This window comes from Tarenaya hassleriana, unplaced genomic scaffold (assembly GCF_000463585.1).
Source record: "Tarenaya hassleriana unplaced genomic scaffold, ASM46358v1 Cleome18, whole genome shotgun sequence".
NCBI lineage: Eukaryota > Viridiplantae > Streptophyta > Magnoliopsida > Brassicales > Cleomaceae > Tarenaya > Tarenaya hassleriana.
In genome coordinates this window covers 519463-543358 of record NW_010965216.1, presented here as the reverse complement: position 1 = coordinate 543358, position 23896 = coordinate 519463, and the positions used below count along the sequence as shown (strand labels likewise).

Sequence of the window (23896 nt, the reverse complement as noted above, 5' to 3'; positions counted from 1 at the left end):
TTAAAAAAAAAAAAAAAAAAAAAAAAAAAAAAAGGGGGAAATGAAAAAAAAAAAAAAAAAAAAAAAAGGTAAAATTCTCAGTCATGATGTGTAGTAATATCCACAGGCAGTGAAGAACCTCTCCACAGAGGGGAAGGATGAGATTGAGGCAAGAAACAATGCCTGGAGATTGATACTGCATTTCTTGGAGACAAGTTCACTTGTTCCAGTGCCTGAAACTGAAGCTCAGACGGATAATCTCTTACACAACCGATCCTTGGCCCTGCACCTGTTGTCCATTTGCAAGACAGTTGTTTCCCGAGTTGAAATGATTTAGTTTTGTTCTTGGAATTTATCCTCTCACGGATCGATTCTTCCGGAATCTTCACCATTCCTCGCTCCCTCTTTTCTTCTTCTCCGGTAGAGTTCGAGTCCAGAGGCTTTGGTTTTTGGTCTGTTTTGTCAAGAATCTCTTCCTCATCTTCTTCTGCCGAGTCATACCCTTCAGAGATTTGGTCAGGATTTGGCTCCACTGATCGTTTTCCTTCACCAAATCTGCCAAAAGATTCGACCCTTTTCGGTATTTCAAGATCTGCCAACTTCCTAAACGTGGAACGTTTCGTCTCCGGAGTCGTTTCCTCTTTTCTTGAAACGGGTTTGTCTCGAGAGGTACATCTCTTTAAAGTTTCTACACAGTCCAACCCTTGCGTTAAATCTTCTTCCGAGGAGTGGTTTCTCATACAACTGCTTCTTTGTTTGTGAATGGAGAACTCGTCATCCTCATCCGTTGGACTCATCTGAACAGAAACAAAAAAAAAAACATAATATTCAAGAACAGAATCTTTGGGAGCCATTCTCAAGAACAAAGAATCACAAGAGGAAAACTCGTTATAATCTTAACATGACGATATTCTTATATCTCTCTTACCCTCACATCGGTGATATCCACGTTGTTCTCTTGAAGGAAGGCAAGAAAATCCATGAAGTTCTCTTCCGTTGGCTGATAATGCCCACTGTGAGGCCAAACCGCCTGTTTCGAAGCACCAAAGGGGCAAAACACTTAAACTCTTGCAGAAACCAAATGGAATATAAATAAAGAACGATATAAGATATATCGGGTAGATATATCGGATATGTATAACCATACCATAAGAACACCATTTTCAATGACCAATCTTCCGGCTGCAACAGTGGCTCCACCCGCCAAGAAGCTAGAATGCTGAAACTTACCCTTCTTCTTCTTCCCGACATATAACATCTTCGATGTGCTGAGAACAAAAATCCACTTAGAATCGATATCTTCTGGAGCATTGGTGTGAAGAATCTCTCCAGTTTGCTTGTAGAAGAATTTGCCGTCTTGCACAACCACCTCATAGGCCTTCCTTTCCATCTGCAGACACAAAACCAGGAAGAAAGTAAGAAAACGTTCTACTTTTTTTTTATCGAGAAATTCATCAAGTAGACACAAAAAAACACGGATACTAACCGGACCAAGGTACTTTATGCATTGCTGTTGAAGTTTCCATCGGGGACATTTCTCCACGAGATTTACTTCTCTTCCCTCTCCAATATCAAGCCTGCACATTTGGATCAGTCCAACATATATGCTCAGTTTCATAATTCTACACATTGTGTTTGGCAGATAAAAAGGAAAAACACTACACTGGTGAGAACTAAGTGTACCAGTAGAAGAAGGGCTCTCTGCTTTGACAATGGAGCCATTTGTTGTAGTAGAAGTGAAGGTTGTGTCCATACCGATGTCTTGGGTCGATCTGTTCAGCAAAAAAAAACATGTAATAACATCAGAATACATCACACACAACAAGACAAGGAAATCGAGGAGAAAAGATTATCGAGTTCAAAATTCAACTCACTGCCTCTAGCCAGTGTTGTAAAGCAAGCTTTTGAGCTCTTCCGTTCTTCGACAAACCTTTACCAACCTATAAAATTCAGAAGAAACAGAGAGTCAGTATGTGAAACAAATTTAAAAAACAATGATCGGAAAGGTATAATCTTTGTAACTCAGGTATTTCACCTTAGCTGCTCTGGTCCTTGCTCTTGACCACCGAGAAATCGCGGTTTCATGTTTCTCGATATCAAAGAAGGATATAGAACTTCTCTTCAGCTCAGCAAAATCCAAGAGCTTCCACCTGTGGTTCAGAAGAAAAGCACCAATATAGCCACAAACCACCAGAGACTTTCCATATTAGGTTTACAGGCTTCAAATGAACAGAGAACTTACCAGCTCTGCTCCACCAGAACGGCGCAATCAGCGAGCTTTCTTCTGGTGCGGAAGCTTTTGTAAACTTTCTGCAATTTGATGGCAGCCTCGTGTTTCGGGATTTTCTGATCCAAAACGGGCAATTCTCTGACAATCTCCATCTTCCTGTCTGATCCCAGTTGATCAATCTCAAAGACAAAGCCATTGTCTTTCTTATGATCTTCTTTTGTGAGAGACCTGTTCAACGAAATCATCCTCTCCAGTTGCCTCCCTTTGAAGCTAACTGATCTTTCCACAACCATTTTCCCAGATCCCATAGATTTCAGAATCGTGGGTTCCATTGTTCTGTCGTTGAAGTTGACAGATCTTGTCGGAGTTTTACACTCATCGTCTCCAAAACTTATGGATTTCACTTTGACAGATTTCAAACTAGCTTCCTCATCGTCGTGCTCGGCAAATGGGCAAGACAAAGAGCCACCCATTCAACCGAAATCTTCAGATCTTTGATCCTAAAACAATTCTGCCATGAAAAACAATCGGAGCAGGAGTTAAAAAATCAGGAAGCTGTGCAATTTACACATATACAGAGGAAGGGCTTCCTAAACTCATAGGAGCATTTTGACAAACACCTTAGGATCAAAAGATTTAAGGCGAAAACAGAACAACAACAAGAACTTAGCGGATCTACGAGACACGATGACCAAGTTGAAGAATCTTGCAAATAAATCACAACTAAGAGTGTGGTCAATGGATAATCGTCAAACACAAAACCCATAAACGAGATTTATCTCGAAATTTAAAACATCGTATGCCGGTAAATTGATGAGCATTGAGCCACTGGAATTGCTAAACCCAGAGAGAGGCAGTGGAGTAAAATATTAAGAACGATAAAATGCTGCTCGAAGCCCATACAGAAATACGATAGATTATCCATAAAAATCAATTTTTTTTTACAGAAACCCATCACCAAAATTCACTTCTGGTGGAGTAAAATCTGGTTGTTGATAAAAAACATCTCAAGAAAACATCACGAAACAAACTATGGGAAACATCGCAGGCATGAACAGAGCAAACAAGATATGTATCCAAACAGCCAAGGAGGCGTTATTACCTTGAAGACGAGGCCAGAGATAATGGCAAATCTTTCCGGAAATGTCGAAACTTTCCGATTGTTCGTTCCCTCTCGGATCTTCTGTTCCTCACGCCGATGATTCTTAGGTTACTTTTTTCTATTCTGTTTCCTTATTTGAACACTGGAAAAACGCAAGTGTGAAGCTTACGAGCTCTTCGGCGATGGAGTTATATAGAATGGCGTCAAGGAGACAGAAAGAGAAACGTTGAGAGAGAGAGAGAGAGAGAGAGAGGATTTTTCCAAACACGTGTTGGTAGAGTCGGAATATATTCATACGAGGTTAATTTAAAAGTTCCAATTCAAATTAATTTTCACCATTTAACCTTACAAATACAGTATCTCCTAAAACAAATAATATTATATATATAATATCGAATAAAACCCATGATTTTATTCGAGATATAATTTTTAAAATAATCTCGTTGGTCGCATAAATTGTGTTTCCAGTTGTTAATCTTATTCTTTTGGGTAATTGTTCATAATCTCTATTTTCCCCTAATAATATATATATATATATTATATGGATTGGTCGTTTTGACATTTTCTTCACACTTTCCATGGATTATTTATTACATGCAATGCAAGACATTTCCTAAGTCAATTTATCTTTAATGGAATGCCGTGACTTCCAAGTTTATGATTCAAACTAATATTTGACTCAACCCTAGTTGTTGGTGACGTAATTGCACACGTGGTGGGGTGAATTTTTAGATTATTAAAATAATATTATTTTCGACCTAATAATATGGTTTCAATGAAATTTCCTTCCTCCTTTTGAAAGCCACCCACAACTAGAACTGGACCGAACCGAACCGTTAAAACGGTATTTTTTTCGATCTGAAACCGCTATTATTTTCCGAATGGTAATATTTTTAGAGAACCGAATTTTTCCAGAACCGAACTTTAAAAATCCCGAAAAATCGAATATTTTTAAAGAAAATCTATTATTTATTTAATAAAATCCGGAACCGAACCGAACCGATATCGAAACCGAACTGAACCGAATACAATAAATAATCCGATTGGTACTTATTTTTGTAAAACCGAAAGAACCGAACCGATTTATTCCGTTCCGAATCCGAACCGTTTTCCGAAACGTCCACCCCTACCCACAAGTGTTCAGATCCGCTTTATACAGGAAAACCGTGCGTTAATAAGAACAAAATATTTGAAACAAAATAACAATTTGCTGAATTATATATAATAATATTATTTAATTAACTATATTGTTGCTGAGCTATGGAACGTTCGAGGTTTGCTTATAAAACGACACTATATCGCATAGATGTATTTACCTGTACTTCGATTTATTTTATTTAAATATATATATATATATATATATATATATATATATATGATGTCGCAGCCATTTTATGGTGAAGCCATCGGATTGGATAAAAATTCCGTGGACGGTGACATACATTGTCGTTTTGTGTAGAAAGAAACGATGTCGTTTATGCACTTAAAAAGGCATCAAAGAGAGTTATGTAACTTATATTTGTATTGTTTTCGTAATTAAATTGTTAATTTGGTGCCCGAAAACGATATAATATCAGGCTTCAATCCTAATTCATCCTCCGATTTTTATTGCGGTGACGATCTGACTAACACATCTATGCTATGTTTATTTACCATTTGATTCCCCACTTTTTTTTAAAATATTATTTTAAAATTTTAATAATTATTAAGATCTTGAAAAAAGGAAATTATGTTATAAATTTAAAAATAAAATGATTAAATGTGATTAAATTACGGTGGATTTTCTATATCTTAATAATTTAGAATTTTTATATATATATATATATATATGATGTCGCAGCCATTTTATCGTGAAGCCATCGGATTGGATAAAAATCCCGTGGCCGGTGACATACGTTGTCGTTTTGTGTGGAAAGAAACGATGTCGTTTATGCAGTTAAAAAAGGCATCAAAGAGAGTTATGTAATTTATATTTGTATTGTTTTCATAATTAAATTGTCAATTTGGTGCCCGAAAACGATATAATATCAGGTTTCAATTCTATTTCATCCTCCGATTTTTATTGTAACACATCTATGCTATGTTTATTTACCATTTGGTTCCCCACTTTTTTTTAAATATTATTTTTAAAAATTAATAATTATTAAGATTTTGAAAAAAGGAAATTATGTGATAAATTTAAAAATAAAATGATTAAATGTGATTAAATTACGGTGGATTTTCTATATCTTAATAATTTAGAATTTTAAAATATTGAAATACAATAAAAATAAATTTTGATAACACATATAAATAATTTTTAGTTTTTAGTCAAATATGTGTTTTTAAAAAACTTTAAAGAGTATTATAACCAAGTTTTTTTTATAAATGAAAGTTATTCTTAATTTGTATTACTAATTATTGATGTGTTTTCGCTTTTTGTAACTTTTTATTATGATAAATAATATAAATTATTTTTTACTAATATCTATATTAATTTTTTCATATAATTAAAATTTATCAATTAGTGAATATATTTATAAAATTCTAAAATGTTTATAAAATTATTTAATTTAATTTTAAAATTATAACCAAAAATACTTATGATTATATTTTAAAAAATAAAAAATATAAATGTATATAAATATTATACTATATATATTGAACCGGCCTCTGATATATATATATATATATGTATATATTCGGGCGCACCTTATTATCGGGGATTATGGAGACATGGCATTAAACTATGATTTCCTTTGATTTTATTCTCTGCCCTAACTTATATATATATATATATATATATATATATATATTAGAATAGATTGAATGCATTAATTAGCACTTGTAAGCTCCACAAATCGTGTCGGTTCGGTATCTCGAAATTCGTCAATGGTAATGAACAACTACTTCTTTGGGTACGTAACGTACGGATAAATTAATTGCTGCATTTACGAATCTTCGATCAATTTAATAGGCTGGCCCGACTAGAATCTGCACTTAGTCTCTCAAGGTTTTAGATTCGGATTCAAACCGGTCCGATTTTTTTCGGATTTAAATCACCAAACTCGAAACCAGACCTTATATACTTTGGATTCGGGTTCGGATCGGATCGACTCATTAAATTTGTTCTTCCAAATTTTTTTTTTTTTTAAATTAAACTGATCCGAAATTGGTACGAGTCTGATCTAAAATTAGTCAGGTCAAAATTGACCCCTTAAATTTAATATGTTTTTCAAATAGGTTTAATAATAATATGTTATTATATATATATATATATATATATCATTATTATCTTTAGCATCTATATTTTTCTTGTAATGGCACAGAAAATGATTACATGCATCTAATTCAATACACATTTTTTTTTCCTTAGCAACATACAATTATTTCAAGCACGTTAGACTTTTGTAATATTCGCGCATCGAACTATTTAATTAACCGTTACATGATTTTATTATTTTTACCTAAAATGGCTTGATGATGTTGTACGGATTAGATTTGCACACCAAGTGATGTGCCGTACACAGAGACAACCGCATTTGCTAATGTGAATACCCACTTTATTTTACAAACTTTTAACAGATTAATTACTTTATTTCTGAATTATCGATCTCTTTTTTTTTTACAATATACTTATTATTAAACTGAAAATGTTGACATAATATTTCTGAATTATCTTTGTGTAGCTTGCACAATCTTTTTTTTTTTAATAATATCAAACTAGCATTTATGGGACACCAGAACCACCGATATATATACACATATATACACCTTGGTACATAATATTTTTATATATATGTAATATCCCATTCTATCATTTGCTCTAAAAAATCAAATTCCATTATATTTTTCAAAAGAAATTTTATTTGAAAACGATCTACCATATGTCAGATCTTTCTTCCCCGTATATTTAAATTTTAGACCGTTTATATTTAAGTACCATGACAGACATGATCATCCTCAAGGATAAAATCGTCTTTTAGTTTTCATATATCCAATAACAACGAAAGGGAATAAAGATCATTAGTTATATAAGTAAATTGATTCAAATTGCCAAAAACAATCGTTAATTTAAAAGTAATGTTTGTTAGTAATTATAACGCAAAAATATCTTAAAATTAACCCTTAAAAAAATTTATAAATATATAATTTTACTCGTTTTTTTTTTGAGTAATCACAAAAAAAATACAAAATAGAGAGGGAAAAAATGCAAACGCGGTTGGTTCAGACTGCACCGACACGATGACTATTGAGAGTGTGAACTGTGAAGCGAGCACCATACCACTGGAAACGGTGCACCGTCCCACACTGGATTATTGCTCCCCAGTCAACCTTGTTTGACCGGTGTTGTCTCGTTTGACCGACCCATCAGACTGTTTAGTTTTATAAAATAGCTTTTGATTTAAAAAAAAAAATTAACGCAAGAATATGTTTCTGTAATTAGCGGTTACATTGTGAATAATCAATGCATGTTTTGTTCTTCTTTGTTGATTTAATATTTTATTAGATTTCTACACCGCATAATATGTATTCACTCCAAAATTAATTGAACGTATTTATTTATTTTATTGTTTTGGTCCAAAATGTTGGATTGTATTTATATATGCAAATTAAATTATATGACCTTTTTCTTAGAGAAGAAAACCAGTCAACGACCCCATCTTTACTTTTACGACTTACATTACATACACATATAAAACAAATAATTTTAGTTTTCTAACAATCCATCTCCTCTTGAATATATATGTTACATCAATAAATCATTCCAAAGTGAATTTCATAATTGATGGGCTTTTAGCTACATAAACAGGACCCATCAGACTGTTTAGTTTTATAAAATAGCTTTTGATTTAAAAAAAAAAATTAACGCAAGAATATGTTTCTGTAATTAGCGGTTACATTGTGAATAATCAATGCATGTTTTGTTCTTCTTTGTTGATTTAATATTTTATTAGATTTCTACACCGCATAATATGTATTCACTCCAAAATTAATTGAACGTATTTATTTATTTTATTGTTTTGGTCCAAAATGTTGGATTGTATTTATATATGCAAATTAAATTATATGACCTTTTTCTTAGAGAAGAAAACCAGTCAACGACCCCATCTTTACTTTTACGACTTACATTACATACACATATAAAACAAATAATTTTAGTTTTCTAACAATCCATCTCCTCTTGAATATATATGTTACATCAATAAATCATTCCAAAGTGAATTTCATAATTGATGATTATTATTATTATTATTATTATTATTATTATTATTATTATTATTATTATTATTATTGTTACAAACGTAATTGATAATCTTAGCCGAATACTCTTGTATGCTTATCACATGACAATTCAAATATATATATATGTTCTTACAGTATTTTTAAAGGAATATATAACTAAGGACTATTTCCAAACATCAGTTCAATGCTTTATATTTATTGGGATATCGTTATTATTAGTTAACTAAATTCACCCGCTGAAATTAGAATAACCACTACTTATTATCAAGTGTATACACATGAAGATTGTAAAAAAACGGCAAAAAGTGAAAATCAAAATTTAAATTTGATATGTCGGTGTTTAACAAAAAAAAAATGATGGGTCGGTCCACGCAATGCAATACAACATAAACCAATCCGTGATAACCGAATGATGTAGATGGTTGAAAAATGTTGGGATATTCTTATTCATGTCTTATATTCGAGTGACGGTTGGAGAGAAAATGCATAATTTAATTGTGGTATAAAAATTTTCTCCGTATATTTTTTGAGATGTAGTTGGAAAAAATGTCCGAGAAATATAGTTGATAAACTTTCGAATTACAAAAAAAGAAAATTGGGATGCAGCCCTCAACCCTTTCTCTTCGTAGGGGTCAACAGTTTCAAAGAAACTGTACGGAAGGTCATGAAAGTCATGGCCAAATTATCCTAAAAGTGCAATAACACTATAACTATGTATTTATTTACTGCATTTGTATATTTTTTTTGTTTAATAATGTTACACATTTATGTGTCATGGACTCATGGTATACATACACATATATGTTAGGCCCAACTTAATCTCACTAATGAGCCTATTGTTAGGCCCAACTTGAAGTCATAAATGTTCCTCCTGTTAACTTCTTCAGGTCGTATTTAGCCGAATTTCATCGTGTAACCTCGTCTATATATAGATACATACGTCCATATGGTATACATATGTACATACTAAAGTTAATGTCATCAAGCTGGTTAGAAATGGAGTGAAGAGAAACGGAAGGATATTCCAAAAAAAGTTAACGCAAAACCGAAATGAATGAAAACAAAGAATCTATACAGTCCACTTCAAATAAGTTTGGGATTAAATTTGGGATTAAGATGATAATATTTTGAATTTTGCAAAGGTGATTTCAACCATAGTCCCCTAGTTTTAGCTCGAATCGGAAAATGGAATAAAATGAGAGTCTTTTCTCTTATAGTTTATAAAAGAAACGAGAGAACAAAAACCACATGAATCCAGAATTCCAAATCTGATAACACAAAAAAAAAAACAGTACCATTGATTAAAAAAAAAAGGTAACACACGTTTTTAAAAGCCTTGACTAGAGAGAGAGGCTTAGTTCATTCTGCGGATGAGTTCGTTGATGTAGTTCTCTCTGTTTCCAGCGTCTCCACCTTCAACGTAATGGTTCCTCTTCTTCTTCAATCCCCCGAGTGGAGCCTTCAACTGGAATGGCCACAGGAAGTTGTTGGCTTCCTTGAAGTGAGGTCCGACGCTCATTATCTCATGGATCAGATCCTCCATGCATATTATCCCGTATTTCCCAAGTGCCTGCTCAATACTCGAAACATCCATCTTCTATTAACCTTGGCTATCAGATTCAGACATTGTGGATATAATGCCAAAATGATAAACCCACGATCCAGTGGATCAGATCCTTCATGCATATTATCCAGTATTTACCAAGGGACTGACTGCTCATACTCGAACATTGATATTTTTTAGCCTTAGCTATCAGATTCAGACATTGTGGATATATTGTGCCAAATGATAAACCCATTTGTTAAACAGGGTTTGATACAAATGTAAGTTAGGTGATGTCAAGATCATAACTTGGCTTTGAGCAAGACCTACAAAAAACAAGAGAGGAAATGTTCTTCACCTGTTCGATGATAGAGTTGTCTGTTAAGGCAATCCTCTGGTGGTTCAGCTTTCCATAGCCTCGTTTGTAAATCAACTCCTTCACGCTCTTCAAGTTGGGGTACCTGTGGAAAAGGGGGCTTAGTTTGCGAAAAAAAACCGGTGACTTAATTGGAAGAAAAGAAGTGGAAGATGCACAAGAGAGAGCTGTACCCATAGGTCACATAAGGCTCAACCCGGTGAAGCATGTTCATTGTTGCTTTGTTGACTTTCAAGAACACACCATTGAAGATCTGCAAAAAAGAATATCCATGTCAGGAATAATTCAATTGTTTAGTTCATACAAGCTTTAAGCGGGTAAATGCCTAAGGATAGAAGGTAACCTGTCTCAACCGCAAAAGCTGCAAAATCTTCCGTGTCTTCGGGTCGATAGCATTGATACTAATGACACAGAGACGAGAAAAACATAAGAAATTGGTAAACAGAAGAGCATTGCACTTCACTCAAGAATATTAAATATCTCATACCCCCGAATACGGACAATGAAAAGCAATTTTGCTTCTGGATCAACATAAAAGCCACCTTTCAACTTTGCCTCGCGCTTCAGCTGGATCAATTCCTTTTCCTGGAGAAACCGATATTGCAAATTTCCATGAATATATTATTTCCCTATAGCGAATCTGCAAAAAACAATCAATAGAGGATTTCTACCTTCTCCTCGTACTCCCTGCTGTACTGTTTAGCTCGGTTGTAAATGAGCTTCCGGTTCTCAGAGTTTTTCTTTTTAGCAGCTTCGAGCTCTTGTTTCTTGGCGAGCTCCCATTCCTCCTGCCTCTTCCTCTTCTTCAAAACCGACTCAGGAACAACAACCTTGGATTCAGTCATTTTCCTGGGTGTAACAGAACCAAAGAACATAACCGGATTTCAGTTTCATCAGGGCAATGAAAAAAGGGTTTTGAGTTTAACCACGCGTACTCTGGAAACCCAAACTGAAAAGACGAAAACCCAACGACAGCTAAAACTGAAAACATGTTTCATCTGTTACTTCAAATAAATTTCCTATTTCTTTCAACCAATAAATTACGCCACATCCATTCAACAAACTAAGAATCTTCATCCAGAATGCACAATGACTTCGCCAAATAAAGCTCGTCTGCCTCAAGCAAATAACTGATATGATGCTTCAACCAGCAGATGGCTCATCACAGAAACAACAATGGAGAGCCACTGCTGTAAAGAACCCATCATTATATCCAATCGAAAAACCATTCTTTCTCAAGGACCCTTATTCATGAAGCTTGGAAACAGCTTATATATTGCTGGGAAACAATGGGAAGAGAACACCTAAGTTCATCGGATGAATACAAGCAGTCATACATTTTTCAAGAGCCAAACCAATGAATGAGACACAGAATCCATTAACAGCATTAACCCTTTTAATAAATCTAAATCTAGAAGAATTCCATGAACGAGCTTCGCATGAATACATTCAACAAATGTATAATGCATCGTATCATCATAATAGTTTAAGGAAAAAGAAATGGCCACTCTAAAGTACTAGTTTTCTTCTCCAAAAAGAACCCCACTTATGCCTCAAATTCTCTGCAATATCACCATAGATATACATACACACAAACGTAATGGCGTTCCATGGAACGCCGAAGAATAACCTTTGCAGTGGACTCTATATAAGCAATAGATTCTACAACTTGGATCACCGGAGAACCACTGAGATCCAAGAAAAAAATGGAAGAAGAAGAAGAAATAAGGTTACCGGCGAAGGACCGACGGCGGCGGCGAAATCGAGAGAAGGCGGCTCAGCAACTAAGTGAGAAGAAGAGAAGCTTGAAGGAACAGAATTCCTCCTTATAGTCTCAGACCAAACGGGGTCATTAGGGTTTCTTTATGTTTTTGTTATTTGATTTCCGCCCCCCAAAAGTTAAGATATTGTGTTTGCGTCTCAAAGTTTTGAAAATTGAAAACTGACCCAGAAACTAATGAATTCGGCACCAAACAATGTTTCATTTGATTAAAGCTTATAAATCGATTTGTTTAATGCATTTCATGGCTTGGCGACCAAATCTAAAAGACAAAATAATATTGTTTGGGGAAATAATTGACACAATATGTTCATATTAGCTATTTGGGCAATTTGAAAATCGGATTTATGATTCGATCAGGATCTATTTTGTGATATTCTTTCTTTGTGTTCGAAAAGAAAACATTAGTTATTTCTAAGGATACAAATGTAAAAGAGTTAAAAAAAAACAAATATCATGGTTGAGATTTGATTCGATTATATTCGGATTGGTTATTTCAGTTTTATTAGATCCTATTCGAGTTTGGTTCTTATTGACAAAAATACCTATTTTTTTAAAAAAATTGTTTTTATTTATTTACTTCGTTTCAAGTTTGATTTTTTAAGTTTTAGAAACAACATAATAATCAGTTTTTTATATCGAATTCGGTTTAGTTACGTTTGTCTTGATAGAAATTTTTAGCTGAGAACCATCAAGAGATTTTTTCATTTCTCGTTTTTCTCTCCGGCGCACATTTTGCTACCACGCTAAGCTAAGAATTCGAGAAGAAGAAGTCTGAACCATTAAAGAAGCATGTCCGAGAAGAAATTGAAGTTACACTCCCTATCAAACTAGGAATGGCTTCTTCGGATTTCGGTTCTGGTTTGATTCGATTATATTTGAATTCGATTATTTTAATTTTAAAAATTTATAACCGTTCGATTTTTATATTGAATTCAACTAAGTTATATTCAGTTCATGTTATGTTATGATAAATATACTTATTTTAAAAAAATATATATTCAAACTTTTTCAGTATATAAATCATAACCGTTCGATTTTATTTTTAATTCGATTCATTTACAATTATTCAATTCGGTTATTCACTTATAAATCAAATGTCACCCCTATATCAAACCACGAACCAGAACCCGAGCCCTGCCCGACCCAGAGCCTGACCCGACCCAGAGAGGAGGCGAAAGCTACGCAAGGGAGCAGAACATAGACCGTTCTCCTAGGCAGTTATAAGCAGAATGCTTTGTGCCTCTCTACTCTTAATTGGTTTATCATCGTCATGCTGATCTCATTACGTAGACTTGCATGCATACATTCTTCACTACATGCAAAATCCTTACCAGGTTTACGTACTTTTTAGTCCTTTTTTCCCCTAATTATTTTTATCTTTTTTTTTTTAAAGTTTCGGAAAAATGATAAGACTAATTTGTGATATGGGACAGTGGGACGATGAAATGAAATTCAGTGATTTTATTTTTTTTTATATTTTTTTAAAAATGGAAAATACTCGAGCCTTTCTTTACATTCCCTCTCTACGTATCTTTTTTCACCCTTATTTCAATTTTTTTTTTTTGGTTTTGTCACTTTCAGTACTGTATCTTCTTCTACCTACCTTTTATCGGGTCTCCCCGCAAATCCTCAGTTAAACCCTAATTCACGTGAATTATCCCTCCTGATGGATCGATTTCTTGCGTTTCCTTGAGGAGCAACGGTTGGGTAATCTTTTGGCTGAGGAGGCGGGAAGAGATGGCTCGGCAAATGACGTCCCACTCTCACAGATCAAAGACTCTCGACAACAAATACGTGAGCTTAATTTAATTCCCTCAATTCCTCGGTTTTTCGATCGAGGGTTCGTTTCTTTTGTCTGGTTTAATTTAGGGTTTCTTTTGCTTTTTGGTTTTTGTTCAATGGGTGATTTTGTAATCGAGATTGCGGAATTGGAACTGTTCGGCTTTTATGCTCTTTTGATTTTTCATCTGCTAAAAGCTTGTACTTTACGAGCACTGGTGGTAGATTTCCGTTGCTATTGTATGCATTCCGAAGTTGATTATATGATTTTGGGCGCAGATGCTGGGAGATGAAATTGGGAGAGGAGCTTATAGCCGAGTTTACAAAGGATTAGACCTGGAAAGTAGGGACTTTGTGGCAGTTAAGCAAGTCTCGTTGGAGAATATTGCTCAGGAGGATCTTAATATTATCATGGTTCGAAAAATGGATTTTTCATTACATATGTTGTTTCCTTTCTAGACAAAATCCTTTGTTTCACTTTCATCTCCTTTTCACCGCTTGCTGACTGAATCATTGTTTTACATGTGGATGCTGTTTTGGCTGTTGGGATGATTTCCCCAGCAAGAAATCGATCTATTGAAGGTTAGATGGCTGCTTTCTTTTTTGTGCCTTCGACATTTTTCAACGATGCTTTCTTTAATTTTAGCATGGGCATGGGTCTGCTAATGGACATTGGACAGAAGTTGTATTTGTCTCTGTTGCTGAATCTGTTCCATAAATAGGTGATACTGATGCTAAGTATGCTGGAACTGAAGTCAAATCAATCGCCATTTGAATTTCAACATCTTCACACTTCCTGATTTCTTGGTTCTGCGCAATAATTTCTCTTCCCTTTCTCCGTCTAAAGATGATCTTTTTCAATGCAGAACTTGAACCATAAAAACATTGTGAAATATCTTGGATCATTGAAGACAAGGAGTCACCTTCATATTATTCTGGAGTAAGTAAGCTTGGATTCGTTATTGTGCTTGTGGGCTACGATTTGGAAACTGAAGTGGTGGTTATGGTTTGCAGGTATGTTGAGAATGGTTCACTCGCTAACATTATCAAACCAAATAGATTTGGACCTTTTCCAGAATCAATTGTAGCTGATTACATTGCTCAGGTCAGTATACATAAATACCCTTCTAGTGAAATGGATTCTTTCTGCATTGTGTACTAATTAGCGAAATAGGTCTTGGAAGGCTTGGTATATCTGCACGAGCAAGGTGTAATTCATCGCGATATCAAGGGTGCAAACATTTTGATAACCAAGGAGGTACGTTTTTCTATTCCTTCTGAAATTTACTAGTTAATTTGGTACATGCAATTTCTAAGAATCTTACTAATTAATTTGGCACATGTCGTTTCTAAGAGTGGGAACCGGGAAGACAACCTCTCCATGGTCTTATGCTGTTTAAAATATCTTCAATTCTTATTTAGTTCAAGATGTGTTGTGTTCTTTGAATTTGGTGATGCATAAGATTCTGTTAGGCTACTTTGAGTGATGCTTGACTATCTTAATCCTTCAGAGTCTTGTCAAGCTTGCTGACTTTGGAGTTGCCACTAAACTAAATGAGGCTGACGTCAACACTCATTCGGTGGTAGGAACACCATACTGGATGGCTCCTGAGGTACATCTTTAGTGATACATGTCTTTGCCATTAGCATATGATGCACATATCTATTTTAAAGTAAAAAATGGCCTTTATTTTGCTTTTCTACCGTGATGTGTTTTTCCCTCTTCTATGGAATTCTTACTTGTGTGTTCACGGAGATTCAAGTTCTGTTTCAGGTTATTGTAATGTCAGGAGTTTGTACAGCTTCTGACATTTGGAGTGTTGGATGCACGGTTATCGAGCTTTTGACGTGTGTGCCTCCTTACTATGATTTGCAAACCATGGCAGCCCTCTACCGTATTGTCCAGGTTTTGTAGACATCTTATGTCTTCGCTTAAGTCAAACAAATTTTAGCCATTTTTCAATTATCCTAATCCTTCCTTGTATATAGTTTCTCTCCTGGAATAATCAGAAACTGTTAGCAAGAAGCAACTCAAACCATTTCTTTCAATTTCTTTTATTCAGGATGCCCACCCTCCAATTCCTGATAGTCTGTCTCCAGCCATTACTGACTTCCTATGCCAGTGCTTTAAGAAGGTGAGTTTGGATTTGTATTATGTTTTTATTTTTGTTACTGTTTGGGCACTAGTTTCTCTAACAATGCCTCTGTTCTGAAATCTGGACATTTAATTTATTCAAATCCAGTGGATATATTTGATTTCTATCTTCATATCACAGGATGCCAGGCAGAGACCTGATGCTAAGACACTGCTCTCTCACCCCTGGATACAGAACTCTAGACGTGCATTGCAGTCATCACTCCGCCATAGTGGAACTATTAGGTGAAAACCTGTAAATTTTCTGCTAATTCCTGGATAGAATTTTAGACATTAGGTAAACGATAAACCCAGTGGGTTTTATTATCAGGTATCTTATAATAGAGATAGTGTGGGTGCACTTTGCTTTAAATAAACTGAAAACTTCTTCTGTGAGGAATTTCATTTCTGCAGATATATTCAGGAAGCGTCTGCAGTATCAGAAAATGCTGATGAAGATGGTGAAGGTTCAGCTGAAAGCCTTCCAACCGAAAAATTGTGGATATCAAAAACTGTGAGATTTTTCAGCCAAATATTTAAATTCTTAATTTACGATTAGTCAAAATGTCAAAGATGAAGATAGGGAGAAGTTAGAGCTGCTTTTTCATCCAGGCATAGTCGAGATGAACTTTGTTAAAGCTACTGATACAGGACCTTTTTTTCCATCAGAAATTGAAAAGCAAATTAGTTCTAGAGGAGGTGGCTAGTTTGAGGTCTGACAAGGATCAATCCTTCCCCAATGATCTTGACGAGGAAAGAGCAGATAATTCAGAAGATGGTCTAATGTCAGATCAAGTTCCTACATTTTCTATTCTTGTGCAATCTGCTCTTCAATCTGGCTCTAGCGCAATCTCTTCAGGTGCAAAGATGACTTCTCAAGATTTATCAGAGTATCATGGGAAGTTTGACCATGATGAAACACCTGGAATTGGTAAAGTGGAAGCTTCTGAAACAAGGAGAAATCTTGTAGGAATAAAACAGGTGGGAAACGAAAGCTCTTTCCTGGCTGAACAGACATCACATGAGCTTGGACAAAAGGGCCAAGATCATGACCTTCAGAAGGTTAGTCTCATCCTATCACTTTCTCAGATAATCTGTCCAATGATAAGGTAATATGCTTGGTTTATGTGTTTGGTTGAGTGATATGTTCCAAAGTTTCTTACTGATCAAAACAAACAGTTTGGGTTTTACTCTTTAGACTTTTGTTTTGGATATCCCATAACCTCCGTACTCAGATTATTCTCCGGTGGAATGAGTTTGAGTTTTTTTTTTCTTGTTGGGACCTATCATGCTTAAGCATATGAATCCGTCAATATCGAGCAAATTGTTTTTCACGTGATAAGGTTCTTATGCTCGTTGTTTCTACTTTTAAGGCTGTGAAGACTTCATCACATGTTGGAGGGAATGAACTGACTAGATTTGGTGACCCTCCTGGAGATGCTTCTTTGGATGATTTGTTTCATCCATTGGATAATGGTACTGAGGGAAAACCAAATGAACCCTCAACATCTGCACCCACATCAAATGTCAACCAAGGCGATTCTCCTATGGCCAATGGTGGAAAGAATGACTTGGCGACAAAGTTGAGGGCTACAATTGCTCAAAAACAAATTGAGGGTGAAACAGGGCAGTCAAATGATGATGGCAACCTTTTCCGCTTGATGATGGGTACTTTAAAAGATGATGTTATCGACATTGATGGCTTGGTATGTCTTGAATAAAAAAATGCAGGTTTTATAATTGTAGTATCTTATTTAACATTTCTTTTGGAGTATTGTTTTTCAGGTATTCAATGAAAAATTGTCTGCGGAGAGTCTCTTTCCTCTGCAGGTAGTCAGCAATTTTATACCTTGAAGTTCCTGCACTAACTGGGGAAATATGATGGATCTGTAATTAAATGTTGGATTGAAAACCTTTTTGTTTCTTATCTTTTTTTGTTGTTTCATGTTTTCGAGTTATTGCATATCTTGATATTTGGTGTCGATTTACATGCTAGGCTGTTGAGTTTAGCAGGTTGGTGAGCTGCTTAAGGCCAGATGAATCTGAAGATGCAATAATATCTGCCTGTCTGAAACTTATTGGTATTTTTCACCAGAGACCCGAGCAGAAAGCACTTTTTGTTACACGGCATGGTTTCCTTCCTCTAATGGATCTGCTCGATATTCCCAAATCTCGTGTAAGCTTGTTTGTAATAGGCAGGTTTATTGTCTTCTTTCATCAGTAGACAGTAGTCAGCAACTTGCTGCAATTATTGAGTGGCTTATGATTAGGATAACATTTTTTTTTGTGTCACTGTTCGCAGGTTATATGCTCTGTGTTGCAGCTGATAAACGAAATCATTAAAGATAACACAGACTTCGTGGAAAATGCTTGTCTTGTAGGCCTTGTAAGTCTTATGTTATGAATTTAGTTCTCTAATTGACGAGTTACCGAATAGTTCTTGGTATAGCTGTCTAGATACTTTAAATTGATTTCACGATGTTAGATTTTTAGTTTATTCTAAGGTGGGAATATTATATATCAGGCGTCCACTTGGCCTATAGTTGGGAGGTTGTTAGATAGTTTATCCATGGTGCCCTCACCTTGTTGCTGGGTTCACAAATTCACGGTTGCTCTGTACTATAATCATCTGATTTATTCCATGTCAAATGACAGATTCCTGTTGTCATGAGCTTTGCTGGTCCTGATTGGGATCGTTCGCTTCGTAGGGAAGCTGCTTATTTCTTGCAGCAGCTTTGTCAATCAAGGTTATGGGTTTTCTTCAAGTTTTTGCTGTTTTTCTTCATTTAGCTGCTTAAGGCTTGGGGTTGACATGAAAGCTTCTTTACAGTTCCTTGACACTGCAAATGTTCATAGCTTGCCGAGGAATACCCGTTTTGGTTGGATTCCTTGAAGCTGATTACGCAAAATACAGGTGTGTACTGTTTGCATTGTCCTCTTATGGTGACTGGATTTTTTCTTCTTCATCTTTGTGTTAGCGTATTAAGTGAAAAAACTAGTACGAGTTTCTAATGAATATGTTAGCTTAAGGACTTGGTATTATTGTGCCTTCATGGGGTTATGCATATTGCTCATTTGTTAGTCTTAGGCAGCGTTCAGTTCTGATTATGCTTCTTTTCAAACAAATTGTTGTGCATAATCTCTGGTGCACATCCTAGTTGTAGAACATCAATTACGGTGTCTCACTGCATGACCATTTTCTTTGTCTAGCGCTTCTGTTTTTAGCTGTTCTTTATGGGTATCATAAGCTCTGCTGATCCAAGCTTTTATGTCCAGGGAGATGGTTCACTTAGCTATTGATGGGATGTGGCAGGTATTTAAGCTCCAGAGATCAACCCCAAGAAATGATTTCTGTCGTATAGCTGCAAAGAATGGAATTCTGCTTAGGTTGATCAACACTCTTTATAGCTTGAATGAGGCGACTCGACTGGCTTCTATATCAAGGGGCACACTGATTGTGGATGGTCAAGCTCCACGAGCAAGCTCTGGTCAACTTGATCTTAACCATCCCATTTTTATTCAAAATGAGATATCACTCACTCCTATTGATCAGCCTGATGCATCGAAAACTAGGCATGGAAGTGGTGAAGAGCCTTTTCCTGCTTCTACTTCAAAATCTCAAAGATCAGACATGGATGGTGAGAGGCCTAGATCAAGCAGTGTAGCACCAGATGCTTCAACTTCAGCCACAGAAGTTGATGTTAGACAGCAGAGGATATCTCTCTCTGCCAAGAGGACATCTACAGACAGGCTTCAGAAGTTGGCAGAAGGTGCATCTAATGGTTTTCCTGGTGCAACAGCTTCTCAACCAGAACAAGTTCGACCTTTGCTTAGCTTGTTGGAGAAGGAACCTCCTTTAAGACACTTTTCTGGTCAACTGGATTATGAAAAGCACATCGCTGGTGTAGAAAGACATGGAAACATTCTTCCCCTTTTGCATGCAACATATGAGAAGAAAACTAATGAAGAACTCGATTTTCTGATGGCTGAATTTTTAGGTAACTTCTAAGGTTTACTTTTAGCTGGCCAGTTTTTGTCTTTTATCTTTCCTGGTTAATGATTCTTCTGGAAAAGCAATGCCTGACATTCAATTTAGGCTTACAAATTCACAAGATATGTATCTTCAAGAGTTTTAGGGGCTAGACTTGGGGCACAAAAAATATTTTCCCTGGGCCTGTTTGTTCTTCATTTTGTTTTAAGGATGCAGCTAGACTGAAAGGCCATATTTGGTGTGCGGTTGATTCTTCTGAGGCATATATTTTGATTTTTCCGTCACCCTAACCCTATCTTTTTACATTGTTTCTTCAGAGGTCTCTGGGCGTGGAAGAGAAAATGGAAATCTTGATACTGTGGCTAAATATTCCAGTAAAACGGTGACAAAAAAGGTTGCAGCTACTGAAGGAACTGCTTCTACATCTGGGATTTTATCTCAGACGGCATCTGGAGTACTCTCGGGTTCAGGTGTTCTAAATGCTAGACCTGGAAGTGCCACATCATCTGGTTTACTTGGCCATATGGTTTCTACACTGAATGCAGACATTGCCAGGGAATACTTGGAAAAAGTGGCTGATCTCCTCCTTGAATTTGCTCGAGCAGATACAACCGTAAAAACATACTTGTGTAGCCAAAGTTTGCTTAGTCGTCTTCTCCAGATGTTCAACTGCTTGGAGCCTCCTATCCTTCTGAAGGTACTGAAAATGTTCTGATATTTCCTTTTGTGTGAGTAGTTTAACTGTATGTATGCTCTCATACTTATTATGTTTTTTTGGTCTTTTTCAGTTATTGGAGTGCATCAATCACTTGTCCACTGATCCAAATTGCTTGGAGAATCTTCAGCGGGCAGATGCGATTAAGCATTTGATCCCCAACCTTGAGCTTAAGGATGGACCCCTTGTGTATCAAATCCATCATGAGGTTACCTTCTTGATTTGCATATAAAAGCAGTATGTTTTGTAGGGTTAGAAAGATTATAGTTTTGAGTTTTATTTTTCTGATCGCTTGATCATATCTCTCATTCATGGGCCTATATGGAAACAAACAGGAGGATCATACAAAATGAAAGTCATTAGAATTATAATATAAGCCTGAAATGAACTCGGTTTCCTCATTACTGTTTCTGAAACCCTTTCTCTGAAGGTGCTTAGCGCGCTATTCAACCTCTGCAAGATAAACAGGAGGAGGCAAGAACAAGCGGCTGAAAATGGAATCATTCCACACCTGATGCATTTTATTACGACAGACTCTCCTCTGAAACAATATGCATTACCGTTATTATGTGATATGGCTCATGCATCTCGTAGTTCAAGAGAGCAGTTAAGGGCACATGGTGGTTTAGATGTTTGCTTGAGATTGCTCAACGATGAGTTCTGGTGTGTGATAGCCTTAGATTCGATTGTTGTTTGTTTGACTCATGACAATGATGACCGGAAGGTGGAACAAGCTTTGCTTAAAAAGGACGCGATTCAGAAACTGGTTAGATTCTTCCAGACCTGTCCAGAGAGACAGTTTCTGCATGTGTTGGAGCCGTTCTTGAAAATCCTCACGTATGTATTCTTCACATCATCACGCAATCATTGATCATATGGTAAAACATTGTGTTTTTCGGCAGTTGGAAGCACTAATCCTTTTTTCTTCCCTAATGCAGGAAATCAAGTAGAATCAATACGACCTTAGCTGTAAATGGGTTAACTCCATTACTCATCGCGAGGCTGGACCATCAAGACGCCATTGCCCGTCTTAATCTCTTGAAACTTATCAAGGTCGGTGGTCTGTCCTGCTTTCCCCCTACTTTCGATATGGATAAAAAACTGCTGTTTGATTGAGAAATCGATATATAGCTTTGGTGGAATATAGAAAAAGGAAGATGCATTTCTTCTGTTGAAGTTATGGAAATGGATTTCAGGCTGTGTACGAGCAACATCCACGACCAAAACAACTAATAGTAGAGAACGAACTTCCTCAGAAACTGAAGAATCTGATAGAGGAAAGGAGAGATGGAGGAGGAGGAGGAGGAGGAGGAGGACAGGTTCTGGTCAAACAAATGGCGACATCACTCCTCAAAGCTCTTCACTTCAACACTGTCTTGTGAAGAATCTATACATACATCACCACACCAATATGGCGGTGCTGTGTTGTAAATGCAAACTGTATATTAACATTCCCTTTTTGGAACCATACAAAAAAAAAAAAGAGATTTTGTAATGAGAAGTGGTTGTTGCTTTTGGTGGTGCCCTTTGTTTTTTGTAGGCCCTCAAGAGCTTCCTGCAACAGCAACTCTGATTAATGTATTGAATGACACAAAGTGTTGTATAGAAATCCATATGCTTGTTTGATGAATTACATGTGGTTCGTATGGATCAACTTCTAACCAATAGAAATCGAATAATATTCATTATAATTCTGTTCAAAATCTTCATATATATATATATATGTATGTATGATTTAGAGGGAAAAGAACAATAGAGTATTTTAACAATATGATTTATAATGGTAGAAGGGTTCTATGGCCAGTTTGATCATACGGATCAGAGCAATAACAATTTTTTAAAATATAAATCGATGTAATCGAATCAACTTTTTGCAAAATTGATATTACATTTAACCTCATCAATTTATTTGTTTTTAAATACTCATGCTTCTTTTGTCATATTAATCTTTGGATAAATCGTCAAAAAAATCATGTATCCCAAACTCTGTACCCATAAAACCCCAAACCTTTTAAAAATTCATCGAAAATGTTTTGTGTCTTCCAACTCAAACAAAAATAATGATGTGACAATAACATAGTTTCCAAGTCATGTACACATCATCATTTCAAACAAAATTTAAATTAAATAAATTATTTAAATTAATATATACATATAAATTCACATATACATATATATTTTATAAAAGTAATCATAATGAATTTTATATACATACATAATATACATATTAAAATAAAAATAATTATAACTAACATATATACATATTATACATCTATTAAAAATAATATGTATATATATTATTTATAATATATATATATATATATATTGTAGATATGTACATGTGTTTTATTAGTTATAAATAATTTTATATTTAATATATATATATATATATTTGTGTGTGTGTGTGAATTTGTATGTATATATATTAATTTAAATAACTTATTTAATTTAAATTTTATTTGAAATGATGATGTGACATAATTATGATGATGTGGTCATGATTTGGAAGACATGTAATTGTCATATCATCATTTTTGTTTGAGTAAGTAGACGTGGATGTTTTCGGTGAATTTTTAAAAAGTCGGGGTTTTATAGGTTAATCACACAAAGTATAGGGTTTAATTGTTAAGCAAAAAAATACAGGATTTTTTCGTTGATATGGAAAGAAGAGTACATAGTTTTTTTTGTCAATATCCCCTTAATCTTTTGTTTCATTTGAGTAAAAACTTATATTTAATCATATAAATTCAATTTATGTCATAAATACAAGAAATATTACCACTACATTTTAATTTATTAAAACATCTATTTCTTTTATCATATTAATCTTTTGTTTTATTCAATTGAAAACTATATTTTATCATATAAATTCAGTTTATATTATAAATAGATGAAAATTTTTATTAATAAAATTTATTTTAATTTATTATAGAATATCTAAGGTTATGTAATTGTGGTATCTATATTGATTTTAATTAGGGATAAACTCAGAAAAACATTCATAGTTTTTTTTAAATCCATCTACTTTCAATTAATTA

At 35.0% G+C, this 23896-nt stretch overlaps 3 protein-coding genes across 5 annotated transcripts; 1 reads left to right on the top strand and 2 right to left on the bottom strand.

The window, feature by feature from the left end:
- Window positions 1–20: 20 nt before the first annotated feature.
- On the bottom strand, window positions 21–3555 carry LOC104810331 (IQ domain-containing protein IQM2-like). The gene is made up of 9 exons (XM_010536579.1): window positions 3312–3555; window positions 2222–2720; window positions 2015–2129; window positions 1854–1919; window positions 1663–1751; window positions 1466–1556; window positions 1127–1369; window positions 908–1009; window positions 21–776 (listed from the first exon to the last, which is right to left on the bottom strand). The coding sequence occupies exons 2-9, from the start codon at window positions 2680–2682 to the stop codon at window positions 78–80; spliced, it is 1866 nt and encodes a 621-aa protein (XP_010534881.1). The 5' UTR covers window positions 2683–2720; window positions 3312–3555; the 3' UTR covers window positions 21–77.
- A 6170-nt stretch (window positions 3556–9725) lies between these two features.
- LOC104810330 (60S ribosomal protein L7-2) lies at window positions 9726–12279 on the bottom strand. The gene is made up of 7 exons (XM_010536578.2): window positions 12191–12279; window positions 11128–11305; window positions 10944–11041; window positions 10800–10857; window positions 10630–10709; window positions 10439–10541; window positions 9726–10107 (listed from the first exon to the last, which is right to left on the bottom strand). Exons 2-7 carry the CDS (start codon window positions 11299–11301, stop codon window positions 9892–9894), a joined length of 729 nt encoding a protein of 242 aa, XP_010534880.1. The 5' UTR covers window positions 11302–11305; window positions 12191–12279; the 3' UTR covers window positions 9726–9891.
- A 1521-nt stretch (window positions 12280–13800) lies between these two features.
- On the top strand, window positions 13801–22488 carry LOC104810328 (MAP3K epsilon protein kinase 1-like). 3 transcript variants are annotated; one of them, XM_010536576.1, is made up of 25 exons: window positions 13801–14033; window positions 14298–14432; window positions 14580–14600; window positions 14885–14958; window positions 15033–15123; window positions 15193–15276; window positions 15530–15631; window positions 15793–15924; window positions 16082–16153; window positions 16295–16398; window positions 16567–16666; window positions 16822–17011; window positions 17123–17214; window positions 17526–17858; window positions 17938–17982; window positions 18149–18328; window positions 18455–18538; window positions 18808–18899; window positions 18983–19066; window positions 19429–20150; window positions 20461–20840; window positions 20932–21066; window positions 21289–21695; window positions 21797–21911; window positions 22055–22488. In XM_010536576.1, the coding sequence occupies exons 1-25, from the start codon at window positions 13977–13979 to the stop codon at window positions 22238–22240; spliced, it is 4017 nt and encodes a 1338-aa protein (XP_010534878.1). In that variant the 5' UTR covers window positions 13801–13976; the 3' UTR covers window positions 22241–22488. The 3 variants fall into 3 exon arrangements, with proteins under 3 accessions (XP_010534878.1, XP_010534877.1, XP_010534879.1); XM_010536575.1 differs by having other exon boundaries at window positions 16822–17214; XM_010536577.1 differs by lacking the exons at window positions 13801–14033; window positions 14298–14432; window positions 14580–14600; ... (1 more) ...; window positions 15033–15123; window positions 15193–15276 and having other exon boundaries at window positions 15575–15631; window positions 15782–15924; window positions 16822–17214.
- Window positions 22489–23896: the final 1408 nt, after the last annotated feature.

Coding starts and splice junctions, on each gene's coding strand:
- LOC104810330 (XM_010536578.2), bottom strand. CDS start 11,301: ATGACTGAATCCAAGGTTGTTGTTCCTGAGTCGGTTTTGAAGAAGAGG. Junction 10,710..10,799: donor AGCTTTTGCGGTTGAGACAG/GTTACCTTCTAT, acceptor TCTTTTTTGCAG/ATCTTCAATGGTGTGTTCTT. Junction 10,108..10,438: donor ACAACTCTATCATCGAACAG/GTGAAGAACATT, acceptor AGTATTGAGCAG/GCACTTGGGAAATACGGGAT.
- LOC104810328 (XM_010536575.1), top strand. CDS start 13,977: ATGGCTCGGCAAATGACGTCCCACTCTCACAGATCAAAGACTCTCGAC. Junction 18,329..18,454: donor TCGATATTCCCAAATCTCGT/GTAAGCTTGTTT, acceptor CACTGTTCGCAG/GTTATATGCTCTGTGTTGCA. Junction 19,067..19,428: donor GCTGATTACGCAAAATACAG/GTGTGTACTGTT, acceptor TTTTATGTCCAG/GGAGATGGTTCACTTAGCTA.
- LOC104810331 (XM_010536579.1), bottom strand. CDS start 2,682: ATGGGTGGCTCTTTGTCTTGCCCATTTGCCGAGCACGACGATGAGGAA. Junction 2,130..2,221: donor GTTCTGGTGGAGCAGAGCTG/GTAAGTTCTCTG, acceptor TCTGAACCACAG/GTGGAAGCTCTTGGATTTTG. Junction 1,010..1,126: donor TTGAAAATGGTGTTCTTATG/GTATGGTTATAC, acceptor GCTTCGAAACAG/GCGGTTTGGCCTCACAGTGG.